This window comes from Brachycentrus maculatus, unplaced genomic scaffold (assembly GCF_059751285.1).
Source record: "Brachycentrus maculatus isolate JH-2025_06_01 unplaced genomic scaffold, ASM5975128v1 h1tg000303l, whole genome shotgun sequence".
Classification (NCBI taxonomy): domain Eukaryota; kingdom Metazoa; phylum Arthropoda; class Insecta; order Trichoptera; family Brachycentridae; genus Brachycentrus; species Brachycentrus maculatus.
In genome coordinates this window covers 850,185-875,498 of record NW_028281053.1, presented here as the reverse complement: position 1 = coordinate 875,498, position 25,314 = coordinate 850,185, and the positions used below count along the sequence as shown (strand labels likewise).

At 34.4% G+C, this 25,314-nt stretch overlaps 1 protein-coding gene across 1 annotated transcript; it reads left to right on the top strand.

Moving 5' to 3' along the window:
• The first annotated feature begins 615 nt into the window (after positions 1-615).
• Positions 616-24,065, top strand: LOC148304809 (putative phospholipid-transporting ATPase IIB). Its single transcript, XM_088267735.1, has 19 exons — positions 616-783; positions 2,084-2,198; positions 4,380-4,582; positions 5,915-6,145; positions 7,098-7,318; positions 8,420-8,627; positions 9,761-9,983; positions 11,650-11,866; positions 13,341-13,456; positions 15,502-15,639; positions 16,069-16,245; positions 16,888-17,058; positions 17,649-17,840; positions 19,304-19,493; positions 20,476-20,651; positions 21,274-21,378; positions 22,036-22,162; positions 22,675-22,878; positions 23,357-24,065. The coding sequence occupies exons 1-19, from the start codon at positions 731-733 to the stop codon at positions 23,491-23,493; spliced, it is 3,204 nt and encodes a 1,067-aa protein (XP_088123861.1). The 5' UTR covers positions 616-730; the 3' UTR covers positions 23,494-24,065.
• Positions 24,066-25,314: the final 1,249 nt, after the last annotated feature.

Here is a 25,314-nt window from a genome sequence, read left to right as displayed (position 1 = left end):
TTATAATGAGCGGGCTATGAATTTGATGACATGAAGAGTAGTTTGCAGCGCTGCCAATGCCAATTTTCACAATTCCCCAAAAATCTAGGTTATGTTCCCCAAATTGGGGAAAAACAATGCCCCGATTCCCCACTAATTCCCCACATAATTATCCCATAGAAATAAACAAGTTTTCATAAAAAACGACCACTTGTATTTTTAAATTTTCAATACTAACCTCCTAATTGGGCTTTTTCATAAAAAATATGGAAATTAAAAATATATTTGGTATGTAATAAAATATGTATCAAAGAACAACCTTAAAAATATGTGGCATACATATTTAGATACATATTTGCATACATATTTACACAAACAGATAATTAATACACTTAACTTTTTTATTTTGTAGCACAAACAATTATGTAGAATACATTAAAGATACACAAAAAAATATATGTGCTCTCAAAACAATTTAACATGACTAAATAGCCAAATGTTAAAATCCCCGCGTTTTCCCCACTTAGTTCCAATCCTCACAAATTCCCCAATCGAGATTCCCTACAGTTTAGGGAATTCCCTTCAGATTGGCAATCCCGGTAGTTTGATATCATTTTCAATGTTTTATGTATTGTCTATGCCCCTTTCAAGGTTTATTTTGTTGACGTTTGACAGTTTTTAAATCAGTGGTGTTTTGTAATGATTTTATTTTTTAATTACTGAATAATTCAGAACACACATTTGCATAAATATGGAAACCACGCCATTAATTCCTAAACCCCAAAGAAAATCAATTTGGTCATGGTGAGTGTTTAAGAATATTTATTTTAATTAACTAATTGTCATCACATATTCTAATCATCTAAACTTTGACATTGATAAGTAAATTAGGACGAGTCTACCCTTAATCGATATCTTAATATTGATTTCTTTTCATTTGATATTATTTTTAATATTTATATAGTTGAAACAATGCACAGAAAATAATTTAAATATTTTTATGTTCTTTTTAATGTTATTGTTCCCAAACTCCTATGAGTAATCCTGAATACAATGAAAATACGATAACGAAAATGAGTTGAAAATGTTTCTTAATCATTTTATTTTCTTTTTTAAAATCAAATATTAGTATTAATAATATAGGTATGTGAAATAGTACTAAATAATAGAATCCTAACTGGTAAAATAATTATATTTGGGATGTTTGTTTTCTAAGGATGAAAAGGTTGTAAATATTGTAAGAAGAAAGGTTTACGTCAGTAATAGAACGAATATACTCAAAACAGTTATAAGACAGATTTCAAATTGTTAAACATAAATATATGTAATTTCCTTATTTGTGTTTCAGTTTTGTTAACCCTAATCCCATGTCTATGTATATTTATAACATATGTTTATAATGTGTTTTGAAATAAATAATATATAAGTGTATTGTCTAATCTCCGGTTTAAATCTTACTAAATTTTCATTGAATAAGAGTTTTTTTTGACAAATCATTTTCAAAGACAATCAACATTAAATAAATCTTGGTGACTGAACACTGAGCACTGAACTGAGTGTTTTTTTTTTATATCTTAACTATGGCATTACAGTAAAAAATACTCATCTTAATAAATAAAAGTGGAGGTTTCCCATAAGAAGAACCTAATATTTATCTTTTAGATTAAATATTTTCAATTGGTTTGGAGCAGGTACCATTATTTTTTTGTAGTAAAAAAAAACCTTTATAATAAAAAATAAACCTTATTCGTACACGATGGTGCATAGGGCACTACATCATATAAACGTAGTGTTATCTTGATCATTAACACATTAATGAAAAGTGGATAAGCCCTCCGCTTCAGGTACCAGTCCAGGGTAATATTGGATAAATGTTAGAGTGAAAAAATCACTTATATTTATTTGACCCCCTGGTAATTGAACCCGGGACCTCGAGTACGGTAGCCGAGCATGATGACCATTACACTACGGAGGAGGACACATAATGTGTACAGTTAAATAGTGATAAGTCTTGGAATATGGTTGAGTTGGCGGTATGCTCATATAAAAAAACATTCGGGTCCAAAGGGTTAAATAACAAGATAAAATGTAATTTATATTGCAGGTTCCGTTGTTGCTTATGGCCTTACTTTGGAAGGAAAAAAAAGTTGAGTTCCCGTGTCATCAAGATGGGACAGTTACCAGATGAAAAATTCCCTCCGAATAAAATAAGAAATCAAGTAAGTTTTATTGTACAAGTAAGTTATTCCTTTCAAGAACGTCATAAATAAAAAACCTTGATTTTTGAGGAAAACGTTTTTAAAATATAAACATACAATACAATGTTTTAAAAATAAATATCAAGCCACTTATTGAACTTTTTACTGTGCAACAGATCTTTTTAGGTAAAACCTGATGGTTTTTTTCCATTTGAAAAATATTTAGTATACTTAAAAAAATAATTAAACAATACATTTTCTTCAAACTGCAAAAACAACACTTTCTGCCCTGTAGCGGGTAAATATTAAATTAAAAATATGCCTCGTTTGCTGGGATATAGTACATTTTCTGGGCATTCCGAAAACATGCACAACTGAAAAATGACGATTGTTAATTTATGACGTTCTTGAAAGGAGTGAGCGATATATATATATATATATATATATATATATATATATATATATATATATATATATATATATATATATATATATATATATATATATATACACTCAGACCTTCCTTTGCATCGTTTAACTTGGCATTTTTTCGAAGTTGCGTCGTTACTGAATTAAGACTCATTTTTGCTATCTTTGATGCTTATATGATTTCCAATAGAAAATAGCAATTCATTTTGCGTTGTTTCAATTTGCGTCGCGATATTTTGGAACGTATAAACGATGCAAAGTGAGGTCTTAGTGTACTGGACTCCGAGAAGGTGAAGCTCCTATCACCAAGACAGATTGTGAGTTACATGACTCACATAGGTCTTTAGAGTGAGCTATGACGCAGAGGGAGGTGACAATAGACATAATATGGTCACAGTGACATGTGGGAAGCAAGATCCCTTGACCTCTTATAAAAAAAATATTTAAAAAGTTATATTTTTACTTAATCTAAACAAACATCGATTACCTTTCTACTTGGAAATGTTATGTTTTCAAATTCAGTGTGCATTTTTTAATTTGTTGCTGACGGAGGTTAGAGGTCAAAATAAAATATGGAACAAAGACAAAATAAAGGAATGGGTAAATGATCAAGAGTTAAACTTTACAAAATAAAACAACTTTGTTTTAAAGTATCTGCGGAAAACATTCAAGAAATGATCAAGAGAAAATTAAATTTCTATGAAAATTGTAAAATAGTTTATATCTTTTAATTTAATTTTGTTTACCTCTTTTTTTGTGTATATTAGGTTAAAATAGATAAAACCAATAAAAAAACGTATGTAAAAAGAACTCCACTGACATGGCACAAGGTGGCTTGGTGGGTCTCTGCAATTTGTTATTATTATAAATATGGTTTATATTTGTTCTTTTATATAAATGTATACAATTTATGTAAATAAATAAAAAAAAAAGTAGACGAATCAACCAGATTGGAGGAATCTCTCACTCTTCCATAACAACCCTTCTCAACACCTTCAAAAATAGCGCTGTATGTAGACTTCATGGTTTTCCTGACAATTGAAATCATCCTGATTAATGAATGAATTGAATGATTTAAAAAAATATTAAAAAGTAATATTTGTGTTCTGGTTCTTCTTCAAACCCTTATCCATACCCCAATGGTGCATAGGTGCATAGGGCACTGCATCATATTAACGCAGTGTTATCTTGATAATATCAGGCTAATATTTAATAAATATTAGAGTGAAAAAATCACTTACATTTATATTTATTTTTTCTGATTACATACACAAATATTTATTTTAATACTGCTATTATAGGCTCGGGCGGGCCGTTATTTAAAAAGATAATCTAATCTAATTTAAGTTTAGGTAAATCGGGCATACCTAAAAATTCTGGGTAATTTCTTTTTACTATCTTAATTATAAAATGGAGTGATTGTTTTAATTTATTATTATGATCTTTTTTTGTTGTTTTATACAATTTTTATATATTACTCACACAAAATACATTATTATGTATGTATAAAAAGAAACTGGGAGAAAAATGTACCTATAAAAAGTGGGTAAAAATAAAATGTTTCTTGAATGTTTTCCGCAGATACTTTGTGGCACATTTTATAAACTTTATAAAATTAATTAACTTTGTTTTCACCACTTTTTTAACAAAAAAGTGGTGAGAACATAGTTAATTAATTTTATAAAGTTTAAAAAACAAAGTGTGCTACAAAGTATCTGCGAAAAACATTAAGAAAAAAACATTTTATATTAATTTTTACCATTGTTATTGTAGAAATACAGCGTGATATCATTCCTGCCGCTGGTCTTGTATGAACAGTTCCGCCTGTTCTTGAACCTGTATTTCCTGGTTATGGCTCTCAGTCAGTTCATTCCCGATATCAGGATCGGATACCTGTACACATATTGGGGACCTCTCTGTTTCGTAATATCGGTCACTCTCTTCCGGGAAGCCATTGATGATATGGGACGGTATCGGTAAGTAAATCACATTACTAAATTTTAAAATTGATTCTCAACTATCGGTTTTTAAAGACATTGGAAAACGGACTGGCAGGGCCCATTACGACCCTATTTTATTATTTTTTTTTTTTTCAAAACATATTACATTCATAAGTCATATATATATATATATAATATTCCCGATGAGTAAAATATATTTAACCAATATAAGAGAAAATAAATGTCCAAACAACAGGTTCTAGAGTTTGTCCTAAAGAGAGAAAGATACTGTGATTTTTATTTTATTTAACTACCCTACTCTCGGGTTATTTTCCGAGAAACTGGCAAAAAATCTCCTTTTTTCTACAGAATTATAAAAACAATGTTTGTTGCATTAATTCCTAACAAAATTTTGCCATAATCGGTGCAATTTGGATGGGCTTATGCGCTTTTGTAATTTCAAGGGTAGCAAACCATTGTAAATAATGTGCACTCTTATTTTTTTGTATATTTTTTTTTCACTATCATAAGTGACATGAAAGAATAAGATTTATTATTTTGTAGTGTGATAAATTTTAAAACATGGAATACACAGACCCACGTTACAGTCGGAACTATAATAGCGAGTTTCTCGCCTATACATATATATATATATATATATATATATATATATATATATATATATATATATATATATATATATATATATATATATATATATATATATATATATATATAAATTTTTTATTTTTTTTTGGCACAGATATTTTTTCCTTTACGTGTACATGATACGGGTTAGCACGGAATGGTGCAGAAAAAATGTGCATATCATTTACACTCGTATGTGTGCATATTAGACCATATTCGCTCCCTATGTTGAGCATATGGAGTCCACAAACAGTCTCCAGGCTTTTCTGTCGGCTGCCAGCTCCCTCGCATTCTCCCAAGTTAGGTCCGCATCCCAAAGTCCAAATGAGAACTGGCGACGAATTGTCGGCAGTAGTTCTCTGATGCCTTGTAAAAGAGGCAAGCTAGTATGTGTAGGGCGGTTAAAAATATACAGTGGAACCTCTCATAACGAGCACCTCTTACAAAGACTAATTTACATAACAAGCAAAAAAAGTGATAAAGTTGCTCCCTTAACAATCAACATTTCACATGAGTTACAGAAAAAGGTCAAGTCCCTTTTTCACGACATTAACTTGTGAACCGGGTCTTCTGCGCCAGTCAAAACAAAGGATGTTTCGCATAACTAGCGTTTCGCTTAACAAGTAAGATTCTGGAACGAATTATGCTCGTTATGAGAGGTCCCACTGTATTTGAAACATATTGTAGTTTTACATTTTATAGCTTTGAACTTGTTTCTAGCCGTGACAGATTGGTGAATAACCAAAAATATTCTCGCCTGATATTTGACGGCCCGTTGCGTGGCACGGTGGAGTCCGTCGCCGCCAGCAGTCTGCGCGTTGGCGACATTATATCGCTCCACAGGGGGGAGAGGGCCCCCGCTGACATGCTGTTGTTACGCACCTCCGACTCCACTGGATCCGTTTTTGTCGCCACGGATCAATTGGATGGCGAGACAGACTGGAAAGTCAGGTATTATCAGATCTTCCTGATTTACAATAGTCTTTCGGTATGAATCGCGATTGCATCCCAACAGGTCAATTATTTAAAAGAAAACACTTGTTTTTTACCACTCGAGTTATATTTATCATTTTTTAACTACTAGTTTCAGAAACTAGTACATAGTTAAAATAAGATAAATATAACTTTAGTGGTAAAAAAAGTGTTTTCTTTTAAATTTCATCATATCAACATCTTACAACAAAGTGAATGCCGAAACAATAAATAAAAGGTCAATTATTTATTGATGTACAGGCATTCAATCTAGTTTCATATCTACGAATAGGTCACTAAGCGAATTGGTCCATATGTGAAGAGCTGATTTATCTTTATTTTGAAATAAGGATAAACAAAATGAATTACACAATATTAAAATAAAATATCATCTCAATTTTAAGTTCATTCATAAAACTTCCCAACCCACTTAAACAGCATCGTCTGAGGATTTTAAAGTTTTTGTATTTTTTATAATAAATTTATGCAAAAACTGATTGAAAGAAGGAGGAAGTTATCCTCATAAAATTGTGGGTAGACTTACAAAAAACGTTGACTCCCTGTTATTTAAAGCTTTTAGCCTGAATAAAATACCCACTATCAAACTTCAAGTTGGATTTACTTTTAAAACCACATAAATATGACATTTCAAACTACTTAGTGTATTTTGTTAGTTTACAGAATGTTTAAATCTTTATAGTATGCATCATTACGTCAAAATTTCATATTTTTAAGTTAATGTTTTTGCCAGTACACCTATGAAATTATCTTTACTAAAATAATTAATTTGTAGTAAAAATTATCCCTTATTTTATTTTATTAAAGCATTAAATTATCCATACCTATAGTTTAGCTCAGCAAAGCCTTTTTTTTGACTTTGCAAAAATATAAACGGGTAATAAATAATGAAAAATAACTTTTTCATATTTAGATTATCAGTCCCGTCAAGTCAGAAGTCAATGTCGGACAATCATCTGCTGAACTTGGACGTGACGGTGTACGCTGAAAAGCCCCAGTCGGACATCCACACCTTCATCGGTACATGGACCAGTCACGACATCGCCGAAGTATTAGAACTCGATGTAAAGCACACCATATGGGCGGGGTGTGTACTCAAGTCCTCGCACGCTACCGGAATGATTCTTTACACAGGTCAGCAGACAATAATAATTAATAATAAATATGGCCAAATTATATTGGCAATTCAAAAATATTTTAATATGGTACTCAGTTAACCTTTCCCTCCCGTGATACGTATTTACTACAACTCGACTTTAAAAATGAAAATATCAATATAAAATATAATAGATACAGGCTCAAAATTTTTGTATTCCTTCTTAATACAATTACTTATTACATAAAAGTATAATAATATAAAGTGATTCATTTGCAGCGACGGAAATAAATAATTTGTGAAAAAATCAGAGATAAATTCACCAATACACAAACGTTTCTCAGTGTGTGATCGTGCCGCACTTTGCGTATATGCGCATGTCGTAGCAAGTTTAGCAGTGCCAGTAGTGGGCAGACGGTCGTACGCGGCGGTCATGTAGCACCGCTAGCTATTGCGGCTACTTGCGATGTATTTTTACTCGTTTTCAGATACTTACCAGAGCTAACATTACCAAATTGTTACATTTCAACTTCAACTATGGTCAATAAAAGCATCATTTAGGAATGATCACATTTTTCCTGTGTTAAATCACATTTTCATATGGTGTACAAAATACATATCGTAGTCATACAGGAGAAAGTGACCAAGTGCATTTTTTACAAAAAATGTGATCATTGACAATTTGACATCTTACTAGCTAAATGTTGCCCTGAACAAAATCCCAAAGGATTTTAAACATGGAAGTACAATATATTGACTTGTTAAAAATGACTAACTGCATTGATGTTTATTTTCTTGCCAAGCAAAAGTGACTTAAATGGTCTTCCTGAACATTTTACGTTTTGTTAGTTGGTAACTTTCTCCTGTACGACTACGATATGTTAATATGTGACGGGTTTCATCTTATTAAGACATTATCAAACACTGTATAAATTGTGGCATATTTTTTGTATTCACATGTATTGTTCACGCTTTTTATAACACAGTTTCAGAAAATTAAATGAATTAAATAATATGTTTGTTATTAAAAAAATAAAGGTTACGATATCACCGTAAAGGAAAGGTTAATTGTGACTAAGCATTGTACCAGTTTGTATAATATTTATCTATGTTCCAGTTTTAACCTTTCATTTGTCCAGGTTCTGAAACACGCAGCGTTATGAACAACTCGACTCCTCATTCCAAGATAGGCCAGTTTGACCTGAAGGTTAACGATATGATTAAGGTCCTGTTTGTTGCCGTGTTCCTGCTGTCCCTACTAATGATCACCCTGAAGGGATTCTCCGGTCCGTGGGTGCGCTACCTGTGTCGCTTTATCTTGCTCTTCTCCTATATCATTCCCATCAGGTCAGTTTATAAAGTCCGCTTGTGACCCAGTATAATGTGCCATAGTTTTGTTGGGTAATATATCCAAAGTTAAACACACGTGTTTGATAATGTCTTAATAAGACAAAACGCGTCACGTATACATATACATAAATAAATGTAGAATTCAATCCAACAAAAACGTGTTTTGTTATGTATGTATCCAATAAACCTTGTTTAATTTTGGATTTATTACTATCCCCAACTATTCAATATGGAATTCTACCAACTGTCTGCAGTTACAATAAATATGCCATAGTTTTGTTGTATCCTAATAATAATTTAACAAAGTTCTGTTGTGTCCTGATTATTATCACAATAGACAATGTCCCGTTTTAATATATCGCTCACTCCTTTCAAGAACGTCATAAATCAAAAATTGACAATTTTCAGTTGTGCACGTTTTCGGAATGCCCAGAAAATGTACTATAACCCAGCAAAAGAGGCATATTTTTTACTTAATATTTACCCGCTACAGGGAAGAAAGTGTTGTTTTTGCATTTTGAAAAAAATGTATTGTTTAATTATTTTTTTAAACGTACTAAATATTTTTCAAATGGAGAAAATACCTTCAGGTTTTACCTAAGAAGATCTGTTGCACAGTAAAAAGTTCAATAAGTGGCTTGATATTTATTTTTAATACATTGTGTTATATTTTTAAACTTTAAAAACGTTCTCCTGAAAAATCAAGTTTTTTGATTTATGACGTTCTTGAAAGGAGTGAGCGATATGTAGTAGCAACATGGCGGTGTCATATAATGGCATGTTAATAACAATTTAGCTAAAACATCATCAGATTGTCAGTTACGACGAAACCCGGTTGCTGGTCAAATAAAATTCATGTGGAAAAATTACATAGTTGTTATTTTATTATATAAAATTTAGTTCCACCAAGAAATGTCAATACAAAACCTAAATCTAATTTAGACAAAGCCAACTGTCGACTTGACATTTTTTCACTGCAAAAAATTTGTAGGATTTTTAAATTTCTACTTTTCGTCATTGAAACTCTCGTTAACCACAGCATAGTAAATCACCATCTCTAGACCCATGTTCCTAAAAGCCAAAATTCTATGCAAATTCAAAGAAACTTAAGCCTTTATTGTTTTTTCTAGCCTTCGTGTAAATTTGGAAGTTGGTAAAACTTTTTACGCCTGGTCCATCAAGAGGGACAAGAAGATTGAAGGCACCGTGATGAGGTCGACTACGATTCCTGAGGAGATGGGCCGGGTGACCTACCTACTTGCCGATAAGACGGGAACCCTGACCAAGAATGAGATGGTGTTCAAGAAACTGAGCTTTGCAACTGCGCAGTATAATGATTCCAACTTTCACGAGGTGAGATATTGCACTTACAGAACGGGTAAAATAAATAAATGAAAGTGAAATTTTGTCTTCTTCAATTCTCATGTGTTTTATGGCATCTTCCTATGCCTTTTCTTCCATTTACTTTCCTCCGAAGATCGGTTCTAACATATTCTTCTTCTCCGTCTTATTCCTCATTGCTGAGGGTTGTGACCTTTGCAGAAGCAATGACTCTTCTCCAGTTATCCCTTGACTGCGCTGCACGTAGCGCTCCAACCACTGGGGTGTCTGCTGCTGCCTTAATTTGATCGGTCCATCGTGTGGGGGATCTTCCTCTCCCTTTCTTTCCCTCCAGGCTACCGATCACAATTAAAAAATATTAAAAACACTAAAATAAAATTTATGACAACTTTTTCACTTTGTTATGGCATTTTCAAACTAATGTCCTAACATTAGTTTGAAAATGTAATAACAATGTGAAACAATTGTCACAAATTTAATTTTTATGTGTTTTTAATAATAAAATACAATTTAGTAGACTCTAAAAATCAGTGTTTTATTTTAATATTTAGTTTATAAATTAAAATGGAATTCTACAAAGTGTCGGGTTGTGGTCTTGTGGTTAGTGTCGCAGACTCTTGAGTCAGAGTTTCTCGGTTCGAACCCACTCTACCACAATTCGATACCTATGTCTAATAATGAGCCGCTTAGGCTCACAGAAATATGCAGTATGAAATTGAAATATTTTTGTAAAAAATCAAAACACCAATACATATTTCTCTTTTTTTTTAAATCAAATAATTTTGTCAAACAAATGCTGTTAACTTTAAATTAACAAACATTAATGTTCCTAATCCATTAGGAATAAACTTGCTAGACTAATGAAAAATTTGATAAAAACAAATTATGATTTTAAATATGTATTTATGTACATTACAAGACAAATTAGGTTTTTTTTAGTTTGAATTTTCTTAAAAAAAAAACATTTTGAGATTTTTTATAATTTGTATTCAGGATAGTGCCAATTATAATATGGAGACTTCTCATCTATTTTTTAATTAAAAAAAAAAGAAACGCTAAGGCTGAGATAAGTATTATTACAAGGCTGAGATAAGTATTATCGATAAAATTAAGAAAGGTGTGTTGAGATGGTTAGACATGTGAAACGTACGAGTGAGGAAATAACGGTTAAACAAATTTATGAGGCGAATGTAGTTGGAAAAAGAAGCAGAGGAAGACCTAGGAAAACCTGGCAAAATCAGGTATGTCAATTACTTGAAAGTGGCCGGATCAGGAGTCGTAATAATCGTCGGGTATGTATGAGGAGATGCATGAATGTAGAAGAGGCGAAGAATGTTTGCAAAGACAGAGTGGCGTGGCGTTCGATTCTCTCTGCCTACCCCTGCGGTGAAGCGGCGTGATGGTTAGTTAGTTATATGTATTTATGTTTATACATAACAAGACAAATTAGGTTTTTTTTAGTTTGAATTTTCTTATCAAAAAAAAACATTTTAAGATTTTTTATAATTTGTATTCAGGATAGTGCCAATTATAATACAGAGGCTTCTCATCTCTTTTTTGATTAAAAAAAAAAGAAACGCAAAATCTATAAATACACGCTAAGGTGCTCTGCTGGTGTTACGACTGGGAATTCTGAAGCGTATATAGGTTCGAAACCCGATTTTTCCTCGGTTCTCAGGTGCAGACCCTTCTCACGCAGCACGTGACCAAGGAAGGCACCTCCGTGCCGGCCACGCCCACGGACCCCTTCCACGTGGAGGCCTTCTGCACGGAGGCCGTGTCGGGCCGCCAGGTGTGGGACACGGTGCTCGGCATGGCGCTCTGCCACAATGTGACTCCCGTCTACGAAAAGGACTCTGCCGACTTTGGCGCCAGCACTTCGTGGAATGACACGGGTATGCCGGGCTTTTTTTAAATGGGAGTTTCATTTATTATTTCTTCTTCAAACCCTTATCCGCATAGGGCACTGCATCATATAATATACTGTGCTGTCTATTTTCTCATTCACATAGAAAAACATTTTTTCAAATCTTTTATTGAGTTCTTTTATTTTCCCCAAACCCTTATCTACACCCATGGTGCATAGGACACTGCATCATATAAACGCAGTGTTGTCTTGATCATTAACACATGAAGGAAAGGTGACCAGCCCTCCTCTTCACTACCAGTCCAGGGTAATATTGAATAAATGATGGAGTGAAAAAATCACTTATATTTATTTGACCCCCCCCCCCCCCTTGGGAATCGAACCCGTGATCTCCAGAACGGTAGCTAAACACACTAACCATTACACCACAGAGGCGGACTACCGTAATGCCACTTTAAAGTGGTATTACACAAAGTGGACTATGAATGATAAGGAGAGCGTTATATTACAAGCTAAACAAAGTTAATAAAACCACAAAGTAAACAATGCTCTTAATATACAAAATATAATTTATTGTTTCGGCATTTACTTTGCTGTAAGACATGTTTAAATGATTATGGAAACACTTGTTTTTATACCACTTGTGTTTATAAAATAACAAATTTTTTATTCAATACCTAAAAATATTTCGAAAATCTTACCCTCCCATATCCAACCAGCATATTATACAAATAATAATTTACATAAAGTCCTCGATAACTCAAAATCAAAAATAGACATATTACATAAAAGTGGTATTTATGAAATTTCGTGTGGAGATTGCGATAAAAAATATACAGGCCAAACCGCGAGAAATTTAAAAATTAGAATCAAAGAACATCGTAGCGGTCTTGTTAGTAATTATTTTTCGGAATTCGCAAATCACATAATAGATACAAATCACAGTTAAGCACGATTCGTCAGTATCCAATTTGAACCCCGCCCACTCCTTTTATCCTACAAGTATATAAGTTGATTCAATTACAGGTCTAATTTTATTGCACGTTTAACCTCGGCTCGTAACGCATGTGTGTATTGAAAACTATAGTGCATGTTGGTCTTCGGGTCGACCAAAAATCGCATGTGTTAGACATTTTGTGTAGTTTTGAGTGTGTAAATGGTGCTATGGTGGTGAAGGGTAGTATTGTTTGCATGCTGTGTTAGTGATTGTCCTGACGAAGAGACGGGTACGTCTCGAAACCGGTAGACGTAAAAATCTCGGTGAGTGGTTATATACTAATTTTATTAACATTTTTGTAAAAAAATAAATAAGAAACAAATCACTCATTCCACTCTCATAAATTAAAAATATTGCATTGAAGATGGAAGTTTAGCTTCCGAAACGAGTAGTCATAAATAAATAAACTCAAGTGGTATAAAAACAAGTGTTTTCTTAATCATTTTACAAAATATAAGTTGATAAGCATGTTAGGGGACCATTTTTTGATCATTTTCTGTTCCAGATACAACAAGTTCCGTGATGTCGGAGAGTCGCGGCGGTGCTGTGCCTCAACAGCAGCTGTGTGACTACCAGGCCGCTAGTCCGGATGAGGTAGCACTTGTCAAGTGGACCGATAATGTGAGTATGATTTTTATGTACATTTTGTTACTTTAAAAAAATAATTTAATCAACATTTGGTAACAACATTTTTTAAAAATAAATTATCTGGTCAAATTATAAGCTTAACCGGATCCACGCGGCTCGCATAAGCGTATGTGTTTTAACAAGACATGCCCCATACGCGGCTGACATAAGCGTTTGTGTTTTCACTTTGCTCCAAGTTTCGAACTTCAGTTCAACTTGGAGGGATTTTTTCATGGTGTGGAACTTTGGATAAAATAATACGTCAATCCTCGGTCTTATGACATCTGTTGAAATATCTGACTAATAATTTGTAACATCACAAGGATAAATAAAACAACAGATCCCTGATTTTTCTTGCGGTTGGTAATTAGTCCGCGCCATAATCATGCCCTATATCTGTCTCACTCTCGACGTTACGCATCGCCAGTGGGTAAGAGTGACACACGATGCGTGCTTTGATTTATTTATGTTACGATCTAATTTGTTTATATTACGATATATTTCAAGAATAATGTGACACACGTGTATTATAGAGTACCAAAAAGGCACAATGAATCCCATTGAACGTTTTTGTTTAGGAAAATAAATCGTTTCATAACTAAATACATGATAAAAGTAATCATTTAAAAAACGGCAAAATACAGCGTCTATTAGGAACAAAGTTAACGCGTTTAAAAGGTTAAATAATAAAAATGAAAAGGATGTTTTCTGGCGTTTCTCATGTGTGTGATTATAATCCAGGATTCGGACCTCACATACTAATAAAAGAGTTTCTGCTCAGTAAAAAGATTATTTTAATCTCACAAATAGATGTCTCTAGTGAAGTTCTAGTGATTCAAGAATAATGTTTCAAAATTGGTTCATATATATAGATCTTCCAAGAATTTGAGTAGTGTGGTTGTCAATAATGGGTAGAATTGGTGAATGTTACACGTGTGTAAAGTGATCTCTTAAACCAGCCTATGACGGTCGTCAGCCCCGTAAATGCTCAGACATCCATATTCTTCTTCATCTTTGATGAGATGTCAAAAAATAATATAATTTAATAAATTTAAATCACCTTGTTAACCTTTCCCCTACGGTGCTAAAAAACTTTTGCATGCACCGGTGATATGTATTTTGTGCACCATATAAAAATGTTATTAAAAAATGGGAAAAATTTCAATATTCCTAAATGTTGTTTTTATTGACCATAGTAGAAGTTGAAATGTATCAATTTTGTATTATTTTTTGACATCTCATCAAAGATGAAGAAGAATATGGAAGTCTGGGCATTTACGGGGCTGACGACCGTCATAGGCTGGTTTAAGTGATCACTTTACACACGTGTAACATTCACCAATTCTACCCATTATTGACAACCACACTACTCAAATTCTTGGAAGTTCTTTATATATGAACCAATTTAGAAACCTTGTTCTTGAATCAATAGAACTTCACTAGAGACATCTATTGGTGAGATGTAAAGAAGCTTTTTATCAAGCAGAAACTCTTATATTATATATGAAAATAACTCCTGTAATTGGAGATAATCCAGATTTTGTGAACAAGTATTTGGACACACTCAAAATGTTACATATATCAATTTTGTAATGTTAGCTCTGGTAAGTATCAGAAAATGAGAAAAAAATACATCACAAGTATCCACAATAGCTACGATATGCTCACTACTGGCGCAGTAAACATCCTACGACATGCACATATACACAAAGCATGCCACGCACGCACACACTGAGAAACATTTGTGTATTGGTGATTTTTCATTTAACCACTTTTAAAAAAAAGTGTAATTACGTCATTGTTGCACCAAATGAGAGATATGTGCTACAATACTGTTTGGTCATTCAAAACACATTAGTTTTTGTATCTAAAATTGCGATAATTGAACTCTGCATTAAAAAATGGCAGACTAATGGCCAAAAAAGGCGTGTAAGGAAGTGTGTCAAAGAAAAAGTATTTCAAGTATTGTATGTGGAAAATGGACAATAGAGAGGTATTACTGTACTGTAAATCATGCCCAAGTATTGTTGCTCTTACAGATGGGAGTATCGCTGTTCCAACGCGACCTGTGGAGCATATCGCTGAAGATCCGTGCAATGAATGAGATATTGAACTTTCAAATTCTTCACATGTTCCCCTTCACCAGTGAGACCAAGTGCATGGGTATCATTGTACAGGTAAAATCACATAATTTTTATTATTATTCTTAGTTTTGTTTGGCCGACTTTGGCGCCAGCACTTTGTGAAATAACACGGGTAAGCTGGACCTTTTTTTTAGGTGGGAGTTTCATTTATTATTTCTTCTTCAAACCCTTATTTGCACCCGGTGGTGCATAGGGCACTGGATCATATAAACGCAGTGTTATCTTAATCATTAATATACATGAAGGAAAGGTGATTAGCCTTCCGCTTCAGGTACCAGTCCAGGGTAATATTAAATAAGTATTAGAGTGAAAAAATTACTTATATTTATTTGACCCCCGCTAGGAACCGAACCCAGTCCTCCAGTACGGTAGCCGAGCGTGCTGACCATTACACTGCGGAGGCGGACCTCTCTTCGGACTTCTCTTCTCTAATAGTTTATGATTAATGCAACCTTTTTTCAGGATAACGACAGCTCAGAGATCAACTACTACCTGAAGGGGGCTGATGTGGTTCTGGCCCCGATGGTTGGCTCCCCCGGCTGGCTCAAGGAGCAGAGCGACTTGCTGGCCAACGAGGGACTCAGGACATTGATCTTTGCTAAGAAAAAGCTGTCAATTGAAGAGTACAGAATATTTATGGTATGAAATTTTCTTTTTAAAGCAATAACCCGCAAAGCCTCTATCTTAGAGGCTTGTCTGCAGGTAGGAATGTTAGGATTCTTCTTTTCTTTTTTATTTATTGATTTGGCGTTTAATTTGTAGAACTCCATTTTGATTTATGTATTAATTTTAAATCAAACACAGATTTTTTGAGTCTACTAAGTTGTATTTTATTAACAAAAACACATTAAAAATTTATATTGTGACAATTGACAATCTTCTTTTCTATCTTACTCCTCATTACTGAGGGTTGTGACCCCTGTGGTAGCAATTACTCTTCTCCGGTTATCCCTTGACTGCGTTGCATGTAGCGCTCCAATCACCGAGGTGCCTGCTGCTGTTTTAAATTGATCGGTCCATCGTGTGGGAGATCTTCCTCTCCCTATCTTGCTCTCCAGGCTCCCAATCAAAAGTAAGGATAGGGAAGGTAAATTTAAAGATACATCACCAACACCCAGACCAATTGAATATAAATATTTCTTAAATTAATCTTGCAATTGGCGGGAATTGAACGCGCGACGCCTCTTTTGCAGTCGTCGGCTACCCAACTGCGCCATGGCGCCTGTCTTAACATTACAATAACAGGGATCATTGGTCTATTTGTTATTTTTATTTATTTAGGAGGACTATAACAGTGCCCTGGGCAGCAATCACCAACGCAATGAGAAGATCCAGAGTGCCATGGAGAAATTACAGCGTGGTCTGCAGATATTGGCCGTCACAGGAGTAGAGGATAAGCTTGCTGATGATGCTCCGGCCACTATAGAGCTGTTGACTAGAGCCGGTATTAAGGTGATTTTTTTACACTCTATTCTCCATATGTTTATTTGAAAACATATTACATACATAAGGCACACATATAATATTCTTATTCTTCTTCTTCAAACCCTTATCCGCACCCCAGTGGTGCATAGGGCACTGCATATTAACGCAGTGTTATCTTGATCGTTAACACATGAAGGAAAGGTGATCAGCCCTCCGCTTCAGGTACCAGTCCAGGGTGATATTGAATAAATATTAGAGTGAAAAAAAATCACTTATATTTATTTGACCCCCCTGGGAATCGAACCCGGGACCTCCAGAATGGTAGCCGAGCGCGCTGACCATTACACTATGGAGGCGGACAGAATATAATATTACCAATTAGTAATTTCCATTACTCATTTTGGGATTAAGGTTAACAAGACTGTAACACAAATAAAAAAGTAAAAATAGGGTAAAAATTAAATAAAACTAAATGTAAATAAAACTAAATGGGCAAAATGTAAAATAAAAAACCCTCCTCACCTTTTCATTTTGTTATGTTCAGATAATTTTGTGTTTTTTCTTACGACATAATGAAGTTGTCGGTTGGCTCATTGGATTGCGACGAACGGTTCCAGATCTGGATGCTGACAGGGGACAAGCCGGAGACGGCGCTGTGCATCGCCAAGTCGCTGCGCCTGCTGTGTCCCGGGGGCGCCGTGTTCATGTTCGGGGACTGCAGCAGCCGGGTGGCCGCGCACGCCGAGCTGCAGCGCCTGCGCAGCGCGGGGCCCGGGCAGGCGCTCATCATCGGCGGAGACAGCCTGGACGTGAGTCATGGCAATCCTAAACTTTAGTAGATGTTGCATATGAATGAGTTGGGCGGCTTTCGGCAAACTCAAACGCATTCTAGAGAGTAAAGAGAAACTGACTTTCACTATTACTCTTTTTCTTTATTTTGAATTCTTTTGCAATTCACAATATATTATTCTAACACTGTAATTCAGTGTTTGAAAATGATCTGGAATGCATCAAAACACGTGTCACAATAGATTTTCAATTCAATTTATTTACAATTAACGTACACATTACAAACTTAAAATTTAAAGCGTATACATTAAAATACATTAAAATCGAACATATGCAAGAATACTATTGCTAAAGGTGAAGAAAAATCCCGCTTCGGAAAACTCCTTCAGACACATGGAACAGATCAATATCCAATGAGATATTGTTCAACATAGCGGTAGCTCTTCCTACAGGCATAACCATCGGCAGGTTGGTCCTGTGTATTGGAATGTGAAACAATCTATGCCGACGCTGTCTTAGGTAACCATCAGGAACATACAGACCAATGCTTGGATAATTCCAGGATTATCGATCATACCGCGCAAAAATTGATAATTTTAAGAAAAAGTTGTATGTCCTAAGTAAAACATAAATCAAAAAAAGATTCCGACTTGTTTAAAAAGAAAAACGTATGAATCCTGCATACTGCCAGTGAATAATATGCAGTAGAGACTATAGTTCTGACAAAAAGAAGCAGAGAGAAGCTCAAATGCACACAGCGATGCCCAGAATTATGAGATTTGGAGATGGACAGTTATATGGGGAAAGGAGCACAGTGATTGACAACGAACAAGACAACTAATAAATAGAATGGGATAAAAAAAATACCAGTGTTGGCTACCACTTTCATTTCATTCAAGTAAAGCATCCCGTCCCAGTCCAGAAATGTGAGGTATGGCTGCATATATCCGCAAACAAGACAAGAAGTACTTGTTTTAAAAGAAAAAAATATGGCACCCTTTTGTGTTGCTTAGATCTCGATGCTTTTGCCTTTATTATCAGATATTTATGGGTCCTGTTTTGCCTCTATTATCAGATATTTATGGGTCCTGCTTTTGCCTCTATTATCAGATATTTATGGGTCCTGTTTTGCCTCTATTATCAGATATTTATGGGTCCTGCTTTTGCCTCTATTATCAGATATTTATGGGTCCTGCTTTTGCCTCTATTATCAGATATTTATGGGTCCTGTTTTGCCTCTATTATCAGATATTTATGGGTCCTGCTTTTGCCTCTATTATCAGATATTTATGGGTCCTGTTTTGCCTCTATTATCAGATATTTATGGGTCCTGCTTTTGCCTCTATTATCAGATATTTATGGGTCCTGTTTTGCCTCTATTATCAGATATTTATGGGTCCTGCTTTTGCCTCTATTATCAGATATTTATGGGTCCTGCTTTTGCCTCTATTATCAGATATTTATGGGTCCCTGGTTATTTCAGTGCTGCCTGCGGTGGTACTACGCAGAGCTGGCTCCACTGGTGCTGCAGTGCTCGGCGGTGGTGGTGGCGCGCTGCTCGCCCACGCAGAAGGGGCGCGTGGTGGGGCTGCTGAGGCGCCACACGCGCGGCTCCACCTGCGCCGTGGGCGACGGGGGCAACGACGTGCCCATGATCCAACAGGCCGACATTGGTGAGATATTGCCATCACTTGCAATGCTACGTCAATGTGCAAATACATTATTTTTATATGTTGAGGTTGAATTGGCATCTAAATATATTTTCTTTCTTTTTTGTTCATTTGTGATCTATTGCATCGCACAATCAGATCAATCATAACCTAAAATCTGGCAGTGTCAAAAGTCTGTGTAATCGGAGGGCATGTATGACTAGATGTATGGATGTGAAGGAGGCGAGGTGTGTATGTCAGGACAGAAGAGTGTGGCGTTCCATCCTTTCTGCCTACCCCTGCGGAAAAAACGGCATGATGGTAGTAGTAGTAGTAGTATACGATGGAGACCTTGGCGGAACAAAAGAGGTACCGGAAGACCCTAAAAGACACATCGCTCACGTCCGACACATCGCTCACGTCACTGTGGGGGGTAGAAACTGGCTGCAAGCAGCAACCAACCAGTGGAAATGAAAAGAAGGGGAAGAGGCCTATATCCAGCAGTGGATGATAGAGGGCTCACGAAGAAGAAGAAGAAGAAGAGCTCTGTAACCACTCATATATCGCTCACTCCTTTCAAGAACGTCATAAATAAAAAATCGTCTATTTTCAGTTGTGCATGTTTTCGGAATACCCAGAAAATGTACTATATCCCAGCAAAAGAGGCATATTTTTAACATAATATTTACCCGCTACAGGGCAGAAAGTGTTGTTTTTGCATTTTGAAGAAAAGGTATTGTTTAATTATTTTTTTAAATATACTTAATATTTTTCAAATGGAGAAAAAACCTTCAGGTTTTACCTAAAAAGATCTGTTGCACAGTAAAAAGTTCAGTAAGTGGCTTGATATTTATTTTTAATACATTGTATCATATTTTTAAACTTTAAAAACGTTCTCCTGAAAAATCCAGTTTTTTGATTTATGACGTTCTTGAAAGGAGTGAGCGATATAATAAATTCCCCTGAAACTTTCACTGTCTTTCTGAAACGATATATTTCTCGTCAGGTATCGGCCTGGAGGGGAAGGAAGGCAGAGCGGCCGCTCTTGCAGGCGATGTCAGCGCGCGTGAGTTCCGCTGCCTCAGTCGCCTGCTGCTGGTGCACGGGAGAAGGTCGCGTCTGCGTTCTGCAACTCTCAGCCTCTTCGTGGTGCACCGTGGACTCATCATCTCCACAATGCAGGTAATTATAGATCCTATTATTGCGAAAATATGACCTATGACTCGAAAGTAGGTCCCTTGAAATGGACCTTCAAATTGGCAACAGTGAGAAGCAGTGATGTAGACAAGGCTATAAAGGTGCCTACGCGCTTGTAATCTTTATCATCTACTCGACCGACTACAACCAGAGCTGAGATGTTTTCGTAACAAGATTATTGTCAACTTGTGACATGCAACTCTTTAAAGCAGAAGTAAATTCAGTGATTTTCGTTTTATCAAAAACAGACTTAACTTTTACTTAGTTGTACTTTAAATTAATAAATTGTGTTCTTTGATCATGTAAGTCTTAAGCCTTTCATTTCATGAGTTTTTTATCCGAAATTTTCTGGTGAGTATATGTATAGAGTGAGGAATACGTAAATGAGGTATACCTACATATACGAGGATATTGTTTAAATAAATACATATTTCCGCGATCTATGGTCAAACCCATTGATACCTGATCCAATGGACGAACGGTCCATGTTATCGTGTATTATTCATGTTTAGCTGAGACATTTTATTTATCTCACTTTAACTGCTGTGGTGCCCTATTGTTGTAATATAAATTTTGAAAATTGGCATCAAATTAAAGTTTTTTTCAGGCTATTTTTTCTACCGTCTTCTACCTCTCGTCTGTATCTCTCTACCAAGGTTTCCTGATGGTCGGCTATGGCACGGTCTTTACCAGTATTCCCGTTTTCTCACTCGTAAGTTTCTTGTTTATTTATGAATAGCTTTTTAATAATAAAATAAAAATCAATGAATAAATTATGTAGGATTGCTGTTAAAAGTTTGTATTTATAACTGAAAGTCCATACAAAAAAAGAGATACCAGATCCTTACCACCTAAACTTATCCATCATTTTCTGTCACTTTTTACAAAGAAATCTTTATTTAGTTTAATATAAAATAATACCTTTGTACTTTGTATTTGAAAATTGTCATTTTTGTCCGACTTAAAAATGGGGGACTTACCCTAGTTTGTAATACATTATACATAATAATCAAAAAAATATATACAGGTTTTTCACTTCAAATTACACATTTTACAAACAAAATTAAGAGCCTTACAAATAAAATTGGACGTTTGGAAAATTTGGGCCGACTTTGGTAATTTGTCCAAGGTGCCACACAGAAAGTGCATATATTTACATTACATGGCAAACGTGAAGCGTATGCAATTCATAGAACGTAATATCCAATCTATCATTTAGTCAAGTTATATATAACTCACGCAACATCTTGACCAAACACAGCGTGAGTTAAATATACCTCACATGGCGTTCAACGTGTTAATAATAAATTTTGACAGTATTAAAATCATTAAACTTATTGTTGTTTCCTTACTTCGATTTTGATTTTAGGTATTGGATAAGGATATAAGCAGTTCTGAGGCCTTATTGAATCCCAAACTGTACAGAGTTCTAGTAAAAGGAAGAGACTTTAGTTATAAGATGTTCTTCATATGGGTGGGAATATCCATATATCAAGGTAAACCATTTTGTATCTTCTCTTTTTCACAGATACTGATAATGCACAGCATCATAAGCCACAAAAATGCTTTTAGACCCTGCGTATTAAAACATTCAAATATCGCTACAATTTGTAAAATATTTCAAAATTCTTGTCCCCTTTGATTTGACCATTTTTTATACATAAAACTATCGATTCGAAAGACAAAAAAATATTTTGGACAAAACTTAAAATAAAATTTTGAAAAATCACAATATTATTTATAAATATTAAAACTAGTGCAGAAATAATAGTATCTTGTTTCCAATTACATATTCCAAATTACCAATATCTTTCTTTGCTTTTTGTATTTTTCCAACTAAAAATAAAATTTCTTTTGTGATATTAATTTTTACATTACTATAACTAGTGTTTTATAATTTTAATCCTTCCGATTTCAAATTAACTATTTTTATGTATTATTTTGTACTACATATTTTGTTTTTATGTACTATTTCGAAAGTGTAATATCCCTCCCTCAATGTTCCCAGGTGGCGTGATCATGTTCGGGGCCCTGGTGATGTTTGAGGGAGAGTTCATCCACATTGTGGCCATCAGCTTCTCGGCGCTGATCTTCACGGAGCTCATCATGGTGGCCGTGACCATCCAGACGTGGCACCTCTTCATCGTGCTGGCCGAGGTGTTCAGCCTGCTGGTGTACATCCTGGCTCTCGTCATATTTCGTGACTACTTTGGTAATACTAGACAAACTAATAGACAGTTAGAGCGATTGTGCACTACACGGAATTTCACTGTCCGGCAGTCCGGTTAGCATGAAAAAACGGATGATTGGCTTGTTCTTTTGTTCGTTTTTCTTTGGATCGGTGTGCGATCACGGTGCGCGAGAATTTGATCACGCTAAACTGTCGTAGTCGCTTTTATTTGAAAAAAAAAACGGACTGCAGGATAGTAAAATTCCGTGTGGTGCACAAGCGCCCTTGCGTATTTTGTTCATATAAACTTTTACAATTTTGTTTTGTTTTGTGTTGTTTTGCTTGTATTATCTAGATATATACATTCTCTTATTTTTTAATAATGTAAATGAACTTCTTGTCACGGGCTATACTTAGAAAGGCGTTCATCAAAAAAATATAATATTGTAAAAATTATATTGAAGAAACTTTCGTCTCAATAAAAAAATTAATTAAGTTGAAAATTGTGTGTTTTTTCTAGATACGGATTTCATCAAGACCTTCAACTTCATGTGGAAGGTGGTGGTCATCACGCTTGTGTCGTGCCTTCCTCTTTATATCCTGAAGTTCATTCACAAGCGACTGAAGATGCGGAGACGTTCCAAAATACCTTTATGATATTCCCCTAACTCTAACTTAAATGATCTTAATTCGTGAGCTCTCTGAGATCCGTTTCTGTCCATCGACTGAAAAAATATAAATATTTATATCACAGTTATGTATTTTGTAAGCAATTGATAGTTTTTAAATATTTATTTTACAATTTTGAACGAGTGGTTTGATTGAAAGTATTGAGAGTAATTACAGCAGTCTGGGAGCACCTTGAACATTTTGTTTCCTATTTCTTCTTCTTCTGACTCTCGTCTTCACCCAATGGTGCATAGGACACTGAACCAAATTGGTGCAGTAGTATGTATTTTGTTCTTTATTCTCTCAAATAGAGGTGCTTAGTCCTGCGCTTCAGGTGTCAGTTCAGTTTAATAAATCATAAATATTAGAATTAATAAAATAATATTATATACTTTGAACCTTTGCAGGCGTCGAACCTGGGATCTCTTGATCAGTAAATCGGTAACATTAGTTTTTGGAGGGGGTCTGTGTTCTTTGTAATTATTATTCTCTACTGTCACAATATGTATGTATTGTGATATTTTCCACCACAAATAAAATATAAATTACATGTTTTTTTATACCCTATTTTATTTTCATAGAATTGATGCACTATCCACTTTTTCAGCTTTCAATTCTAATAGACATTGCGAGTATGACATTTTTGGTGTGTTAATTATGTTTTTTTAATTGTCAAAATGGAAAATGGGTATGTGGAGAAAAACTGCAGATATTGTATGTTGTATGTGTGTAGAAATGCATTCTTTCGCCTTCTATAAAATCGTGTTACATTTGTGGTATTTAGAGCTGACCATAAATCGCTCACTCCTTTCAAGAACGTCATAAATCAAAAATCGTCAATTTTCAGTTGTGCATGTCTTCGGAATGCCCAGAAAATGTTCTATATCCCAGCAAAAAAGCGATATTTTTAACTTAATATTTACCCGCTACAGGGCAGAAAGTGTTGTTTTTGCATTTTGAAGAAAAGGTATTGTTTAATTATTTTTTTAAATATATGTACTAAATATTTTTCAAATGGAGAAAAAACCTTCAGATTTTACCTAAAAAGATCTGTTGCAAAGTAAAAAGTTCAGTAAGTGGCTTGATATTTATTTTTAATACATTGTATTTTATATTTAAAGTTAAAAAACGTTCTCCTGAAAAGTCAAGTACATATTTTGATTTATGACGTTCTTGAAAGGAGTGAGCGAAATATGTAATTTATTTATAAGAGACATATATATTTCCATTTTTAATCATTGTGATATATTTACTAGAAATTACTCATTATAGATATTTAAATTCATACGATGATCAAAGTTTACTATATTTATATTAGGTATATTAATTATATATAGTTGTCCTTATTACGTAAACTTTAATTGCAGTGAGCGCAAGAATTTTCCTATAAAAAAATTGATATTCAATTCTAAGGATTTTAAATGAGCTCAACTATGTCTAGAAAACTTTGTACCATAAATTTTAGGGGCAAAGTCCTAATTATGAAATGTTGTGTGTGAATTTTTTTAAAAGTAATATTTACACTCAATTCCGCTTAGTTGCTATGTGGATTAATCAGAGTAACCGTTTATTTGAACACAATTTTAGGAATGGAAAAAATCAAGGAACTATTCACTATTCATTTCAGTTAATTGGGATCATATTCTGCTTAATTAGAGGTATTTAATTTAAAATCACAATAAATGTATATGATTTTTTTTTTAAATTGTGAAAAAAAATTTTTTTTTTCATCTCACATTTTTTTATTACAATTCATATTTTTATTCAAGAATTGATGAACACATAACATGTGTAGCTTTTTCCTTCCGA

Excerpts from the sequence above, each read along its gene's own strand:
- LOC148304809 (XM_088267735.1), top strand. The coding sequence starts at position 731 with ATGGAAACCACGCCATTAATTCCTAAACCCCAAAGAAAATCAATTTGG. Across the intron at positions 9,984-11,649 it reads ATGATTCCAACTTTCACGAG|GTGCAGACCCTTCTCACGCA; the intron begins GTGAGATATTGC and ends CTCGGTTCTCAG. Across the intron at positions 11,867-13,340 it reads CACTTCGTGGAATGACACGG|ATACAACAAGTTCCGTGATG; the intron begins GTATGCCGGGCT and ends TTTCTGTTCCAG.